The following is a 16,945-nucleotide window of genomic DNA, read 5'->3' as shown; positions in this document are numbered from 1 at the left end:
GCAGCTATATTTAGGGGCCAAGCACCGAAGGTGCGAAGGCACCTATTGAAACCGTTCCCGTTCTTATTATTATTATTCATCTTCTTCTTCTTCTTCCGCCACGAAGTCTATGGCAGCCCATAGAACCGTATGGTAAAAAGTTATGAAATTCGGCACACTTATAGAAGACGGTCTCAAGTGTCTCCATAGCAAGTTTGGAGTCTCTAACTCAATCCCTCTAGCGCCACCATCAGTCCAAAATTGCACTCATGTTTATGCTAATAACTTTTGAACCATAAGGGCTAGAAACAAAATTCTTTTTTCCTATGATTCCTTGGCTCAAGACAATTCGATTGCACCCTATGACGTCATTTTCCGTCATAAAAATTTTCCCGCCATTTTTAATTAACCGAAAAACCTACTTTTACGAACTCGTCCTAGACGGTTCAACCGATTTGCACGAAAATTGACCCAGATCATCTTCAGACCATGCTGACAAAAAATCTTGCAAATCAAGTTGATTCGTCAAATCCTTTTCGATAAACGTGCAAACAAATTTTACGTAGCAGTTGCAAAAACACACTTAAGGCAATATCTCCGCACCGCTTTATCGTGTTCAAACCAAACTTGGTACATGTCATCACAAGCATGACATGAGGCAACATGCAGTGTTTCGGCGCAGCGCCACCTACTGGTCCGGAGATATGAAAAATGGCTATTTTTGCTTATAACTTTTGAACTGTTTGTCCAAAAATCATAAAAGTGGCCTCGTTAGATTCAGGAAGGCATGCCGAGTCGTCTGATATTCAATTTTACCAAATCGGCCATTTTGGCTGTCGGCCATTTTGAATTATGTGCTAAAATACTATATTTTACAAACTCATTATTCTATCGTTACGAAACTTGGTATGTGTCTTCTGCACCATGCTTTGAAGGTACTCAAAAAGTTTTGGGGCAGTGCCACCTTGTGGTCAAAGGTTATAACAAAATTTACAAAAATGCTAATAACTTTTGATTAAATTAGCTTAGTTAAATGAAACTGGTCGTAATACATTCATTGGCTCATGCCGATTTAATTGCACCCTATGAAGTCATTTTCGGTCATGATAATTTCCCCGCCATTTTTAATTTTCCAAAAAACCTACTTTTACGAACTCGTCCTAGACGGTTTGTCCGATTTGCACGAAAATTGAACCAGATCATCTTCAGACCATGCTGACAAAAAATCTTGCAAATCAAGTTGATTTGTCAAATCGTTTTTGATAAACGCGCACACAAATTTTGCGTAGCGGTTGCAAAAACACTCATAAGGCTATATCTCCGCAACGCTTTATCGTATTCAAACCAATCTTGGTACATGTCATCACAAGCATGACTTGAGGCAACATGCAGCATTTCGGCACAGCACCACCTACTGGTCCGGAGATACAAAAAATGGCTATTTTTGCTTATGACTTTTGAACCGTTTGTCCAAAAATCATAAAAGGTGTTTCGTTAGATTCAGGACGGCATGCCGAGTCGTCTGATATTCAATTTTACCATATCGGCCATTTTGGCTGTCGGCCATTTTGAATTTTGTCAAAAAATGCTATATTTTACAAAGGCATTAGTCTATCGTTACGAAACTTGGTATGTGTCTTCCGCACCATGCTTTGAAGGTACTCAAAAAGTTTTGGGGTAGTGCCACCTTGTGGTCAAAGGTTATAACAAAATTTACAAAAATGCTAATAACTTTTGATTAAATTAGCCTAGTTTGATGAAACTGGTCATAATACATGTATTGGCTCATGCCGAGGACATAGATACTAATTTTGCCATATTTGGTCAAACATCCTGTCCTCATTGTTCTTATTTGATCAAAATCTACTTTTTCAAACTCATCCTAGACCGTTTGTCCGATTTCCACCAAAATCAAATCGTATCATCTTCAGACTGTATCAACAAAAAGTTAGGGATTTTGCATCAATAGATGAAACCGTTTTTGTAAACCGCAGCGACGAATTTGAGGCATGATGCCAAAATGACTCTTGAGGCTGTATCTCTGCAATGCTTTGACATATTGGTATCAAACTTTGCATGTGTCATTGTTCCCTTATTTTGACCACGCCATATTTATTTCGTAACTGCGCCACCTATTGGTCAAAAGTGATAAACCATCAACTTATATTATTAGTGACTCTATATATGATATTTCAGCCATTTTGCCTAATCTTCTTAAACTGTATAATTGTTAATTGTTGCAGTTGGTCTGACACTCTCAGACTACAATGCATTTTTCAGCCTTTTGCCTAAAATCATCTTAAAACGTGATTAATTGCTCATTGCTCCAGTTGATCTGACACTGCCAGCCATTTTGGCATGTCTTGTCTTCTTCTTTGCGCTTGGCCCCGGTATTGCTGCTTGCAGCTATATTTATTATTATTATTCATCTTCTTCTTCTTCTTCTTCCGCCACGAAGTCTATGGCAGCCCATAGAACCGTATGATAAAAAGTTGTGAAATTTGGCACACTAATAGAGGACAGTCTGAAATGTCACCGTAGCAAATTTGGAGTCTCAAACTCAATCCCTCTAGCGCCACCATCAGTCCAAAATTTGACTCATGTTTATGCTAATAACTTTTGAACCATAAGGGCTAGAAACGAAATTCTTTTTTCCTCTGATCCCTTGGCTCAAGACGAATCGATTGCACCCTATGACGTCATTTTCCGTCATAAAAATTTTCCCGCCATTTTTAATTTTCCCAAAAACCTACTTTTGCGAACTCGTCCTAGACGGTTCATCCGATTTGCACGAAAATTTAACCAGATCATCTTCAGTCCATGCTGACAAAAAATCTTGCAAATCAAGTTGATTCGTCAAATCATTTGCGATAAACGCGCAAACAAATTTTACGTAGCGGTTGCAAAAGCACTCTTAAGGCAATATCTCCGCAACGCTTTATCGTATTCAAACCAAACTTGGTACTTGTCATCACAAGTATGACTTGAGGCAACATGCAGTGTTTCGGCGCAGCGCCACCTACTGGTCCGGAGATACAAAAAATGGCTGTTTTTGCTTATAACTTTTGAACCGTTTGTCCAAAAATCATAAAAGTGGTCTCGTTACATTCAGGACGGCATGCAGAGTCGTCTGATATTCAATTTTACCATATCGGCCATTTTGGCTGTCGGCCATTTTGAATTTTGTCAAAAAATACTATATTTTACAAATGCATTAGTATATTGTTGCTAAACTCGGTATGTGACTTCCTTGCTATGCCCTGAAGGTACTCAAAAAGTTTTAGGGCAGTGCCACCTTGTGGTCAAAAGATATAACAAACTTGACAAAAATGCTAATAACTTTTGATTAAATTAGCCTAGTATATTGAAACTGGTCATAATAGAGTCATTGGCTCATGCCGATTCAATTGCAACCTATGATGTCATTTTCGGTCATGATAATTTCCCCGCCATTTTTAATTTTCCAAAAAACCTACTTTTACGAACTCGTCCTAGACGGTTTGTCCGATTTGCACGAAAATTGAACCAGATCATCTTCAGACCATGCTGACAAAAACTCTTGCAAATCAAGTTGATTTGTCAAATCGTTTTCGATAAACGCGCACACAAATTTTGCGTAGCGGTTGCAAAAACACTCATAAGCCTATATCTCCACAACGCTTTATCGTATTCAAACCAATCTTGGTATATGTCATCACAAGCATGACCTGAAGCAACATGCAGCGTTTCGGCGCAGCGCCACCTACTGGTCCGGAGATACAAAAAATGGCTATTTTTGCTTATAACTTTTGAACTGTTTGTCCAAAAATCATGTCTTCCGCACCATGCTTTGAAGGTACTCAAAACGTTTTGGGGCAGTGCCACCTTGTGGTCAGAGGTTATAACAAAATTTACAAACATGCTAATAACTTTTGATTAAATTAGCCTAGTTTAATGAAACTGGTCATAATACAGTCATTGGCTCATGCCGAGAACAGAGATACTAATTTTTCCATATTTGGTCAAACATCCTGTCCTCAATGTTCTTATTTGATCAAAACCTACTTTTTCAAACTCATCCTAGACCGTTTGTCCAATTTCCACCAAAATCGAATCGTATCATCTTCAGACTGTGTCAAAAAAAAGTTAGGGATTTTGCATCAATAGATGAAACCGTTTTTGTAAACCGCAGCAACGAAGTTGAGCCATTATGCCAAAATTACTCTTGAGGCTGAATCTCTGCAATGCTTTGACATATTGGCATCAAACTTTGCATGTGTCATTGTTCCCTTATTCTGACCACACCACATCAATTTCGTATCTGTGCCACCTATTGGTCAAAAGTGATAAACCATTAACTTACATTATCAGTGACTCAATATATGATATTTCAGCCATTTTGCCTAATCTTCTTAAACTGTATAATTGTTAATTGTTGCAGTTGGTCTGACACTCTCAGACTACAATGCATTTTCAGCCTTTTGCTTAAAATCATCTTAAAACGTGATTAATTGCTCATTGCTCCAGTTGATCTGACACTGCCAGCCATTTTGGCATGTCTTGTCTTCTTCTTTGCGCTTGGCCCCGGTATTGCTGCTTGCAGCTATATTTCATCTTCTTCTTCTTCCGCCACGAAGTCTATGGCAGCCCATAGAACCGTATGGTAAAAAGTTATGAAATTTGGCACACTAATAGAGGACAGTCTGAAATGTCACCGTAGCAAATTTTGAGTCTCTAACTCAATCCCTCTAGCGCCACCATCAGTCCAAAATTAGACTCATGTTTATGCTAATAACTTTTGAACCATAAGGGCTAGAAACGAAATTCTTTTTTCCTCTGATTCCTTGGCTCAAGACGATTCGATTGCACCCTATGACGTCATTTTCCGTCATAATAATTTTCCCGCCATTTTTAATTAACCGAAAAACCTACTTTTGCGAACTCGTCCTAGACGGTTCATCCGATTTGCACGAAAATTGAACCAGATCATCTTCAGACCATGCTGACAAAAAATCTTGCAAATCAAGTTGATTCGTCAAATCATTTGCGATAAACGCGCAAACAAATTTTACGTAGCGGTTGCAAAAGCACTCTTAAGGCAATATCTCCGCAACGCTTTATCGTATTCAAACCAAACTTGGTACATGTCATCACAAGCGTGACTTGAGGCAACATGCAGTGTCTCGGCGCAGCGCCACCTACTGGTCCGGAGATACGAAAAATGGCTGTTTTTGCTTATAACTTTTGAACCGTTTGTCCAAAAATCATAAAAGTGGTCTCGTTAGATTCAGGACGGCATGCCGAGTCGTCTGATATTCAATTTTACCATATCGGCCATTTTGGCTGTCGGCCATTTTGAATTATGTGCTAAAATGCTATATTTTACAAATGCATTAGTGTATTGTTACTAAACTCGGTATGTGACTTCCACTCCATGCCCTGAAGGTACTCAAAAAGTTTTGGGGCAGTGCCACCTTGTGGTCAAAAGTTATAACAAACTTGACAAAAATGCTAATAACTTTTGATTTAATTAGCTTAGTATAATGAAACTGGTCATAATACATTCATTGGCTCATGCCGATTCAATTGCATCCTATGACGTCATTTTCGGTCATGATAATTTCCCCGCCATATTTAATTTTCCAAAAAACCTACTTTTGCGAACTCGTCCTAGACGGTTTGTCCGATTTGCACGAAAATTGAACCAGATCATCTTCAGACCATGCTGACAAAAAATCTTGCAAATCAAGTTGATTTGTCAAATCGTTTTCGATAAACGCGCACACAAATTTTGCGTAGCGGTTGCCAAAACACTCATAAGCCTATATCTCCACAACGCTTTATCGTATTCAAACCAATCTTGGTATATGTCATCACAAGCATGACCTGAAGCAACATGCAGCGTTTCGGTGCAGCGCCACCTACTGGTCCGGAGATACAAAAAATGGCTATTTTTGCTTATAACTTTTGAACTGTTTGTCCAAAAATCATGTCTTCCGCACCATGCTTTGAAGGTACTTAAAACGTTTTGGGGCAGTGCCACCTTGTGGTCAGAGGTTATAACAAAATTTACAAACATGCTAATAACTTTTGATTAAATTAGCCTAGTTTAATGAAATTGGTCATAATACAGTCATTGGCTCATGCCGAGAACAGAGATACTAATTTTTCCATATTTGGTCAAACATCCTGTCCTCAATGTTCTTATTTGATCAAAACCTACTTTTTCAAACTCATCCTAGACCGTTTGTCCAATTTCCACCAAAATCGAATCGTATCATCTTCAGACTGTGTCAACAAAAAGTTAGGGATTTTGCATCAATAGATGAAACCGTTTTTGTAAACCGCAGCGACGAAGTTGAGCCATTATGCCAAAATTACTCTTGAGGCTGTATCTCTGCAATGCTTTGACATATTGGCATCAAACTTTGCATGTGTCATTGTTCCCTTATTCTGACCACACCACATCAATTTCGTATCTGTGCCACCTATTGGTCAAAAGTGATAAACCATTAACTTACATTATCAGTGACTCAATATATGATATTTCAGCCATTTTGCCTAATCTTCGTAAACTGTATAATTGTTAATTGTTGCAGTTGGTCTGACACTCTCAGACTACAATGCATTTTCAGCCTTTTGCTTAAAATCATCTTAAAACGTGATTAATTGCTCATTGCTCCAGTTGATCTGACACTGCCAGCCATTTTGGCATGTCTTGTCTTCTTCTTTGCGCTTGGCCCCGGTATTGCTGCTTGCAGCTATATTTTACCATGGATTTACTGCGGCAGATATGTGGGATATTCTGTTCATATAGAACTGAATTATATTATTAATGTAGACATTTATTAAAAGGAGTAATGGAATATTATTACTGTATTTTTTGGTGATTGAGCTATAGAATTTGTGCATTTTTACTATGTTTTTAGGCTAGGCCTACTGTTTTTCAGACAAATACCATAGAAACCATATAGATCTATTTTACCATATAGATATATTTTTATATTTTAAGGCAGTGAAGAGCTATATGCATGTTTTTAACTGTGGTTATCCTGATCTAAATGTATGATACTATGGAAGACCAATGGTTAGTTTTAATAAAAACTCACAGTCAGAATATTAAAATTTACCATATAAAAATGAAGTTACAATTTTTACAGATGTCCATGTTTTTGTTAATTAATACAAATTTACATCTGCATCCTAACTCAAGCTACCACTACTGTCAACTCACTGTCAAATGTGCATTTCTAATTTTTTCTATTAAAAAATTTATTTTGTTAAGGAAAAATTACTGGAAAAGTGTAAGGAATTCAAAAATGTTTGTCATATTCTGACAATAAAAAAGTAGCTAAAAAGCACAATTAACAGTCTGGTTTCTACAACTTTCACTTAGGAGCAAAAATCTGCCTTTGAAAGAAATTTGAATTGACATTTATCGTGATAATTATCCAGGTCGACCGATAGTGGATTTTACCGATACCGTTAACTAGGTTGGACTGCACTTGCCGATAACCGATTAATCGACCGATAGTTTTTAAAATGGATACTGGATTAAAAAAACATAAGTAAAAAAGTGCTGAACTTTATAACAAGTAATAAAAAAACAGTACTGATTCATGAAAATATGCTAAATTAAAAACATATAAATATGAATATTAAAATAAGTTCTAACAGAACAAATTCTTCAGAAAATAATTTAAACATTAAAATATTACAGGTCAAAATTGTTTCTTTATCTATAACCTAGAAACATGCATGTACATATCATAGGTAACACTATGCAAGTCCCTATGCAACAAGGATGTGTTAGCTTACATGAACTATAAGCATTATGCATACATTTTTACAGCATTTAATATGAGCAATATTGTACCTTGATCATTCATGTTAGTTCATAGTGCATAACCAAGGTTACCAGATAAAATAAAAATTCAAACTCAATTTAATGTTGAAATTAACATACCAACAATGAACAATACTTCCACAGCATTTATTAACCATAGTTAATGTTACAAATGGAATCTTATTGCAGTGTTACCATTTCATTCAAATCCAACCAGTCTGCTTTTTTAGAAGGAGATTATCTAATAAAAAACAAATGCGTTTCTGCTTTATGTTTCTGTCGGCAGCATGACGATACAGTTTGCTTTCTCACATCACTAATTTAATATATGCAACATTTGGGTCGGACTTGCGTGTTTTTTTTATCACCTTGTTTTAACTGCTTGAGGTACTGCTAATGTTAGCGTCCTCTCAGCCTCTCAAACATACACACTGCTGTTCTTTACCTGTTAATGCAGCATCTAGTCAAGAAATTAATTACTTTATAATGTTTTGGCAACAAGTACTGAAGTGTTCAGTATTCATATCGTTTCGCTGACGTGTTTTAAACGCGCATCTGGTGTGTTAGCGCTCTCTGTGCAGCGTGTGCTTTCCGTGCAACGAGCAGACTCACGTGTGAATGTAAACACAAGGCGTCAGTGAGGTTCTTTTTCACCTCTAGAGGCCGCTCTCATGCTTTATAATGCCAGCAGGCCCTTCTCAGAGCTCTTGTACTGTGTAATGACAGCGCACCCGTCTCAGCCGCTCCAGCAACGGACGCATCACGGAAAAACTATCGGTGTGGATTTTTGCCGATAACCGATTGTTCCACCAATCAACTATCGGTGCCGATTAATCGGCAAAAACGATGAATCGTTTGACCTCTAATATCAACTGATATGAAAAGATTTTAACGAGATCCTTGGCCATATCGGCCCAGCCCTAGGTGCAAGGAATTAAACTTGACATTTTTTAAATAAACTTTTTATGATCAAAATAATAATTTGATCAGTTTCCTCTTCATCATCCATGATTGTAGTTCTTTAAATCCTTATTCACTGTAGCCTCTCACTGCACCATATAGATTGGCTAGATTAGGGTTAGGTCATAGGTTTATAAGGTAAAACTACCCACTACTGTTTAGATCATGCACACAGTAGGCAATGGGTTGTCAATAAATAAAAAATAAATAAAACCTTTTCTCATGAGGTCAATGTAATATGACCCGGTTAGGTGCTGTGTTTACCTGATAGAGGTATCTCTGGTTAAACTGCTGCATGGCTCCCTGCAGCTGACTGCGCTGAGACTGCCACTGCTCATAGTTGCGTACGGACTCTGCTGTGGGCCGTTGCCATGTTGTGGTTCTGGTGTTGTGATCCACATAGTAAAACCTTCCACGCTGGTCCACACGCTTCTCCCAACTACAACACAGACACGGATCATAGATTAACACCAGCCCTAGATAGGTGTATAAGTGGCCATGCACAAAAGTGAATTGTAAATATATGCATGTACGCAAACAGCGTTCCAGCTAAAGCCAAACTTTATTTATACAGCACTTCATAAAATAGATGGCTTAAAATCAAGCAACTTTCTAACTTTAACTTTATTGTCTCGACAGACTGAACAGAGGAAATTAACTGGAAAAGATTTCAGTGTGAAAGAAGGTGGAGCCTCAGCGCACAACCACCTATTACGTAATTGCCACAGACCAATAGTACAAAGGTGATTAATAGCCGGAGTGAACTTTTCTGGAAAGCCGTTTCAAACTCCCAAAACAAACTCCAAACAAATTTTGTTTCGGCCTGATTTTGTTCGAAATTACATCACATCAGTACTTCGGCGCACTGTGCACCTCAGCATGCACTGACCCCACTCTGTGATTTTACAGGGCCTAACACTTTTGTGGCTGAGTTGCTGTTATTCCCGATTGCTTCCACTTGGAAGTGATTCTAACACCTGAATTCAATGATTTGGAGGGGTGTCCCAATACCTTTGGCAATATAGTGTATATACATTCTGTTCTCTTTTTGCTCTGTCGTCTATGTTTCTTTGTCACAAGCACTGTACTGTATGTTGCGTTGGTATCAGTTGTTGGTATCGGAGTATTTTAATGAGCATGAGTATATTCCTATCTGTTGGCATGTAAAAGCATGTGAAAATCAGATACACACCCTGGTGGGAGGGGCCTCTCCCATGTGGTGGTCTTTGTGTTATGATCCACATAATAGACTCGTCCATGGGGAAGAATTCGCTGTTCCCAACTGCAAGAGATGAAAATCATTGAGAAAACTGATATGGCATGTGTTCATGTTTAAATTCAACCCCAGCTCTCTGACGTACCCAGTGGGCAATGCATCAGTGGCTTGTGTCTCTGTGGCTATACTGGTCTGGTCAGTGGCGGATGGGGTGTCTGTGGCTGGCGGCAGGGCAGAACCATCCGTCGCAGCAGGGGGGTCTGAGCTCAGTGATGGTGAAGACAGAGCTGGACGCGACAGATGACCTCCCTCTATCCCATTAGTAGGAGTGTCACCTTTACCTTAGCACCAAGCAAAAGTTAGAATTAACATCTTATCAAATCAGAAGCCTCAAAGAGTGTGTACCAGGGCCTACGTAGGGTTGGGTGATATTTATCATGGTAACAAATGTTAAGTGTCAATCAAAAAAGTTGTTGTTACATATTTGTAACATGGTTTGTAAATGTATTCAGCTTTGAGTAGGCAGGAATTCTCAAAGCTACTGACACATCAGAGCAATAAAGAAACACGGAATATTAAATAATACTGTCTGCCGAAATAAAAGCAACTTTTGTGAATTAACAGATTGATTATAGCATTAGATTCAGATGAGCCCTTATCACACAGCAGCCTGAGCGAGTTTGTATGTTTGTAAATTTGAATGTGTGTGTATCTAACCAGCATTGCTCAGGCTGTTCATAGCCGTCTTTGAGTTGCGGTGGCATGTGGTTTCTGCGGGTTCTCCATTCAGTTCACCGTTAGTGAGAACAGCTCCTCTGATGTCAGCTGGAGAATCTCCACAAGAACCCCCAGATGAATGACCTAAACTTCTGAAAATATATTAAAGATACATATAAGAAGGAGTGCATGTATGCTGGTTATGTGCATTTCTTGTTATGCTTCTATAATCCCACACACAAAGTGAATCATTTTAATTATGGGTGTGTCCAGGCTATTTGTACTTTGAGCAAGTATTTTTAGTAAATCAGCTGCATGCCCACTAAAAGTCCCCAAGCAATCCTTTATTTAGGATCTTAGTAAATCAGGTCTAAAAACTGACTAGATAATGTTTATCACTAAAATGTCCAAGCAACACATTTGCTCCAGTCATGCTTGTTTGGAACATACTGGTGGTGGGTAAGGAAACTCAGCTCCTGGTTTGATCAAACTAACATTTTCATCATTTTAGTAGTAAAATTCAGCAGCGCAATTTGGAATTTGCAACCAAAATGTTACATTTCTATTAGGGATGCTCATATTGACAGTTTAACCGTTAACCGAAAGTAAGAATTTTGGCCGATAAGTACCATCAGTTAAACGCTTTAAAAGGAATTTTTTTATTTTTAAGTTTTTGGGTTTTTTTGTTTGCTGCATGGTTAAAGAAAAATATGCTATATTTGTTAACTCATTGGGGCATGTCGACACGTGCAACCACATATGCCTACACAGTCATATTTCGCAAAATGAAGCAATGGAAAAGAAGCAGGCCTACTGTGTGGGACCATTTCGACAGAAAGGGCGAAAAAGTTACTTGCAAAATATGCTACGCAGTATTAAAATACAGCAGTAGTACAAGCTCTTGACTGGTGGAAAGCAAATGAATGGCGCTTCCCGAAGCTGGCCACTCTAGCGAGGCGTTATCTCTGTATTCCCGGGGCATCAATGCCATCTAAGAGGGTGTTTTCTGCCACGGGTCTAACTGTCAACAGGCTGCGCTCCAGACTAACCCCACATCAAGTAGACATGTTACTTTTTTTTTTAAATAAAAACCAGACAAGTTGTGGATTGAGGTAGGCCTGCTATTTTTATTTTACGAAAAAAACTTTTCAGATTCAGTGTATTTTCTTTTTTAATCTTAATTTAATTATTTAAGTGAAAAATATTTAGTGTAGGCCTATTTATTTTATGCTTTTTATTTATATAATTTTATTCAGTTTTTCTCTGTTGTCAGAAACGCTGCAGGTGCGTGAAAATTTGATAATGTGTGAATCCAGGTTCTTGAGTTGTTGAGCTGTTCTGTATGCTGCTGTTTGCATGGTAAAACAAACCTGTGATTTTTTTTTTTGTCTTTTTAACAGGTCACAGACACTTGTCAATTATTTTTTTATTTAATGCCAATTGAATATTGTAATCTTATCAGTTAACGGTTAATACTCGGATAATGAGCGGTGGTTGTCGGTCGGGAAAATTAACCGAAATGAGCATCCCTAATTTCTATAAAAAACACCCCAAATTTTGTCCTCCAACCCCAAAACATGTTCCTAGTACAATTTAATAATGATAAATAATTGTGTGCACAATGTCGTAATTACCATGTTCTCAATCTGACAACAGATTCTTGGACTGGGAATTATGCGATTCTATGTCACCACTATCAATGCCTAAATCAGGGTTTCTGCAGGTTTTATGAATTTAAGTTTTTTAAGGAATTTTTAGACCTTTTTAAGACCAATTAAAGTAAATGTAAGGAATAACTGCTACTTCTTGTCTAGATAGTATCTGTCCTCTGTCTTCTAGGCCAGCACGTACTATTCCCTCTAACCCTTGGTTATCTGATGTTCTTCGTGAACACCGGACCAAACTCAGGGCAGCAGAGAGGAAATGGCTTAAATCAATCGACCCGTCTGACCTGAGTAAGTATCAGTCTCTGCTCTCATCCTTTTCAGGTGAAGTCCATGCGGCTAAATCTTCATACTTTCACAACAAAATCAACAACACCTCAAACTCACGGACACTCTTCAGAACATTCAACTCTCTGCTCTGTCCTCCTCCTCCTCCTCCCACCACCTCCTTATCTGCCGATGATTTTGCCCATTTCTCCACAAACAAAAACAACAACCATCAGCAGTTTCCCCCACACACACAGGATTTTACATCAGCCAAATCCACAGCCGAACATCATCTCTCCACATTCGCTACACTCACTGAGGCAGAAGTATCTAAACTTGTCCTCTCCAGGCATCCTACCACCTGTCCTCTAGATCCCTTCACATCTCCTTCAAACCATCTCTCCTACACTCCTACCAGCACTCACACACATCATCAACACATCTCTCAGCACTGGCATCTTCCCTACCATATTCAAGCAGCCTTGGATAACTTAAGAAACCCACATTAAACTCTTCACTCATAGATAACTACAGACCTGTCTCTCTCCAACCATTCATAGCAAAAACACTTGAGTTGTTTTCAATCAGGTTTCATCTTTCCTCTCACAGAATAATCAGCTGGACATCAACCAATCAGGTTTCAAAAGGGGCCACTCCACAATACTGTCGGTCACGAAGCCCTGCGGATTGCAAAAGTTGATTCCAAATCATCAGTCCTTGTCCTCATCAATCTATCTACTGGTTTGAGTCCTATATCACAGGTAGGTCTTTCAAGGTTGCCTGGAGAGGGGAGGTATCCAAGGCACATCAGCTGACCACAGGGGTTCCTCAGGGCTCAGTGCTTGGACCTCTCCTCTTCTCCATTTACACTACATCATTGGGACCATTCATACAGGCACATGGCTTCTCATACCACTGCTATGCTGATGACACTCAGCTCTACCTTTTATTCCAACCAGACGACCCCACAATAGCTGCAAGAATCTCCAGCTGTCTGGCGGACATCTTGGCATGGATGAAAAAACATCTCCTGCAGCTCAACCTGGCAAAGACTGAACTGCTTGTTTTCCCTGCCAATCCGACAATACACCATGACTTTACCATCCAGCTAGGTTCATCTCGTATCACCCCTTCAGGGTCGGTCAGAAACCTTGTCATCAAACCTTGTAATCTTTGACGACCAGTTGTCCTTCAAAGACCACATTTCAAAGACAGCTCGCTCATGCAGGTTTGCGCTCCACAACATCAGGAAGATCAGACCTTTTCCAACAGAACATACAACCCAGCTTCTCTTCCAGGCCCTGGTCATTTCTAGGCTTGACTACTGCAATGCGCTTCTGGCTGGACTTCCATCATGTGCGATCAAAACGCTCCAAATGATCCAGAATGCAGCAGCACGTCTTATCTTCAACGAACCCAAAAGGGCCCATGTCACACCACTCTCCATCTCTCTGCACTGGCTACCACTCGCTGCTCGCATCAAGTTCAAGGCGCTTACGCTCGCTTACAGATCCACCACGAGCTCAGCTCCTGCATACTTTGACTCGCTCCTACAAGTCTACACCCCCACCAGAAACATTCGCTCAGCTAAGGAGCAACGGATGTGGTACCATCACAGAGAGGCAGAAAATCCCTCTCCAGAACTTTCACATTCACCGTTCCCTGCTGGTGGAACGATCTTCCCACCTCCATCCGAATTGCAGAATCACTGACGACATTCAAACGACAGCTGAAAACTCACCTCTTCCGCGAGCACTTAACCTTATCTTTTCCTTATTTTCCTCTACTTCTTCCCTGCCCTAGTGTGTGATGCTCTGTGCAATGTCCAAAACTTAGTACTTCAGGCACTTTCTGTGTTTCGCTGCCTCCTCATGACAGATCACTTCCTGTACTTTTTGGATGCAATTAATCGTTAAACAGCCCTAATTATTTTAAAATTTAAGATGTTAAGCATAAAAACACAAGGATGTGTTGACTAGCAGAAAACAGCAGAAGACATGAAACAGAAGTATAAAAAAAAATAATTAGACAGACAAACTATAGAAAAATAAAAAGACATTTGTTCTGACCGTCCACGGGGGCTGCTGTTACTGGGGGTGTCCTCACTATGAGCTCTGTGCAGATTAGACCTGCTCGAGTGAACTACCTCTGCACAGAAAAAACACACAAAATCATCATAAAACAGTGCAATAGGACAACTGATTTACATCTTGCAGAAAAGTTTGTCATTCCTACTTTGCTTTTTTCAATAAATTATTTACAACTTAATCATTTCTGTTTACATATATTCTCAATGTACTGTAATCATATAGTTGACTAAACGGCACCTACAATGATTGTCCTCAAGAAGATTTAAAAATCAGAGACCGGAGAAGAGATATTCTGATGATTACTGTGTACAGAATTTTCAACCCAAGCCGTTCTGAGAAAGCAAAGGCTCAAGTGTGTGAGACCTGATGAATAAGATCATTATGAACATTTATTTATTTAAATTAAATATTTTAATCAATATTCTGTCAATTTACTGTATGTAATTTACATGTTTATGCCCAAAAAGCTTAATTACTATTCAAAGTAGTTGACTGTCATTCTCCTCTATGCTGTTTAAGATAAATTAAATATTTAACTAAGACCCAAATATCCTTTAAGTGGACACCGGGACTTGAAAAAATGACATGAAATGACACATATAGGTAAAAACAATGGGATTTTTTTTTTTTTTCATTCAACAATCAATTTTCAGGTTTCAGGAATTGTTTTTTTAAACAAACTTTGTTTAAAGATGATTCTCAACTGTCATGAAAGATAGAAATGGAATGAATTAATATGCCATATTTACTTATTTGCAATATGTGGGTAAAATACTCTGGTTTTCTCATTCAATGCAATATATCTCTAATTTGCATATTAATGTGTTCTTGGAGCAACACTAAAAAAAAGAAGTTTAATAATGGGAGTAACAGTTGGCAACATTTTCATAATATCTAATATTTCATAAGAATATTGATATGTAATTTCTTTCCCTATTCACTTGTTGTATCTCCCAAAATGCCTGATAAACATGAGTTTAAGTCCTGGTGTCCTCTACAGTGGACCCATTATCCAATACCCATTCATTTAATAGTGACGTCCAAAAGTTTTGGGACACCTGCCTTTACATGCACATGAACTTTAATGACATCCCATTCTTAATCCGTAGGGTTTAATATGGAGTTGTTCCACCCTTTGCAGCTATAAAAGCTTCAACTTTTCTGGGAAGGCTTTACATAAGGTTTAGGAGTGTGTTTATGGGAACTTTTGACCATTCTTCAAGAAGCGCTTTTGTGAGGTCAGAACACGTCTCCACTGCTCTAGAGTCCAGTGGTGGCGTGCTTTACACCACTGCATCCAATGCTTTGCATTGCACTTGATGATGCTCAAGATTATGATTATGAAAACCCATTCCATGAAGCTCTCTACGCACAGCTCTTTGAGCTAATCTGAAGGCCACACGAAGTTTGGAGCTATTGCTATTGACAACTTTTTATACGTGGATTATACAAGATTATACGTGGCCTACCACTTTGTGGCTGAGTTACTGTTGTTCCCAATTGCTTCCACTTTGTTATAATACCACTAACAGTTGATATTTAGTAGTGAGGAAATTTCACAAATGGACTTGCACAGGTGGCAACCTATCACGGTATCACACTTGAATTCACTGAGCTCCTGAGAGCGACCCATTCTTTCACAAATGTTTGTAGTAATGTTTTCCATGGAAGTGATTGGAACACCTGAATTCAATTTTTGATTTGGAGGGGTGTCCCAATACTTTTGGCAATATAGTGTAATACCTGAAATTAAAATAAATTCTGTATTATGACTACTTTTTTTGCTCTTAATTAAATGTCTTTGCGTTTTATTCTTCTGTTTTTAATTTCACATGAAAGTGTCTGTTAATGAAGCCATGCAGTTGTAAAAATGTACAAATGTAAAACTCAAATGGCGACATTAAAGCTTTCAGTTCAAAATCACAAGTTACTGTAAGAATGTTTCAAGCTTAGAAAGTTTGAGCACAAGTTTCTGTTTACTGAATGTGTGCGTGTGCGTGCATGTGTCATTCTGGCTTTCCCCAGGCCTGTACACAAAGACCTGTTTATGTAGTTACATGTGTTTCAGAAAAAAAACACCAGGGGAAATGAGGGAAAACTTTAAACCAACAAGAGCGACTTCAGAGTGAACAGAGGACCCTAACAGACCTACACACACTCCAACCTTTATCCACTGCTGAAGGTCAAATAGAAACTTGCACACTGAAAGAACACACTCCAGATCTTT

At 38.7% G+C, this 16,945-nt stretch overlaps 1 protein-coding gene across 2 annotated transcripts in view; it reads right to left on the bottom strand.

Annotated features, from left to right (window-relative positions):
- The window catches only part of wwp2 (WW domain containing E3 ubiquitin protein ligase 2), an 83,543-nt gene that overhangs the window by 48,700 nt on the left and 17,898 nt on the right, over nucleotides 1-16,945 (bottom strand). For both annotated transcript variants that reach the window (XM_079809681.1, XM_079809682.1), the window contains exons 6-10: nucleotides 14,698-14,776; nucleotides 10,698-10,849; nucleotides 10,126-10,321; nucleotides 9,957-10,046; nucleotides 9,029-9,203 (exon numbers count right to left, since the gene is read on the bottom strand). In XM_079809681.1, coding sequence (XP_079665807.1) covers nucleotides 9,029-9,203; nucleotides 9,957-10,046; nucleotides 10,126-10,321; nucleotides 10,698-10,849; nucleotides 14,698-14,776 — 692 coding nt within the window. The remainder of the gene's footprint in view (nucleotides 1-9,028; nucleotides 9,204-9,956; nucleotides 10,047-10,125; nucleotides 10,322-10,697; nucleotides 10,850-14,697; nucleotides 14,777-16,945) is intronic.

Source organism: Gobio gobio, assembly GCF_949357685.1.
Source record: "Gobio gobio genome assembly, chromosome: 25".
NCBI lineage: Eukaryota > Metazoa > Chordata > Actinopteri > Cypriniformes > Gobionidae > Gobio > Gobio gobio.
This window is presented reverse-complemented; position numbering and strand designations above follow the sequence as displayed.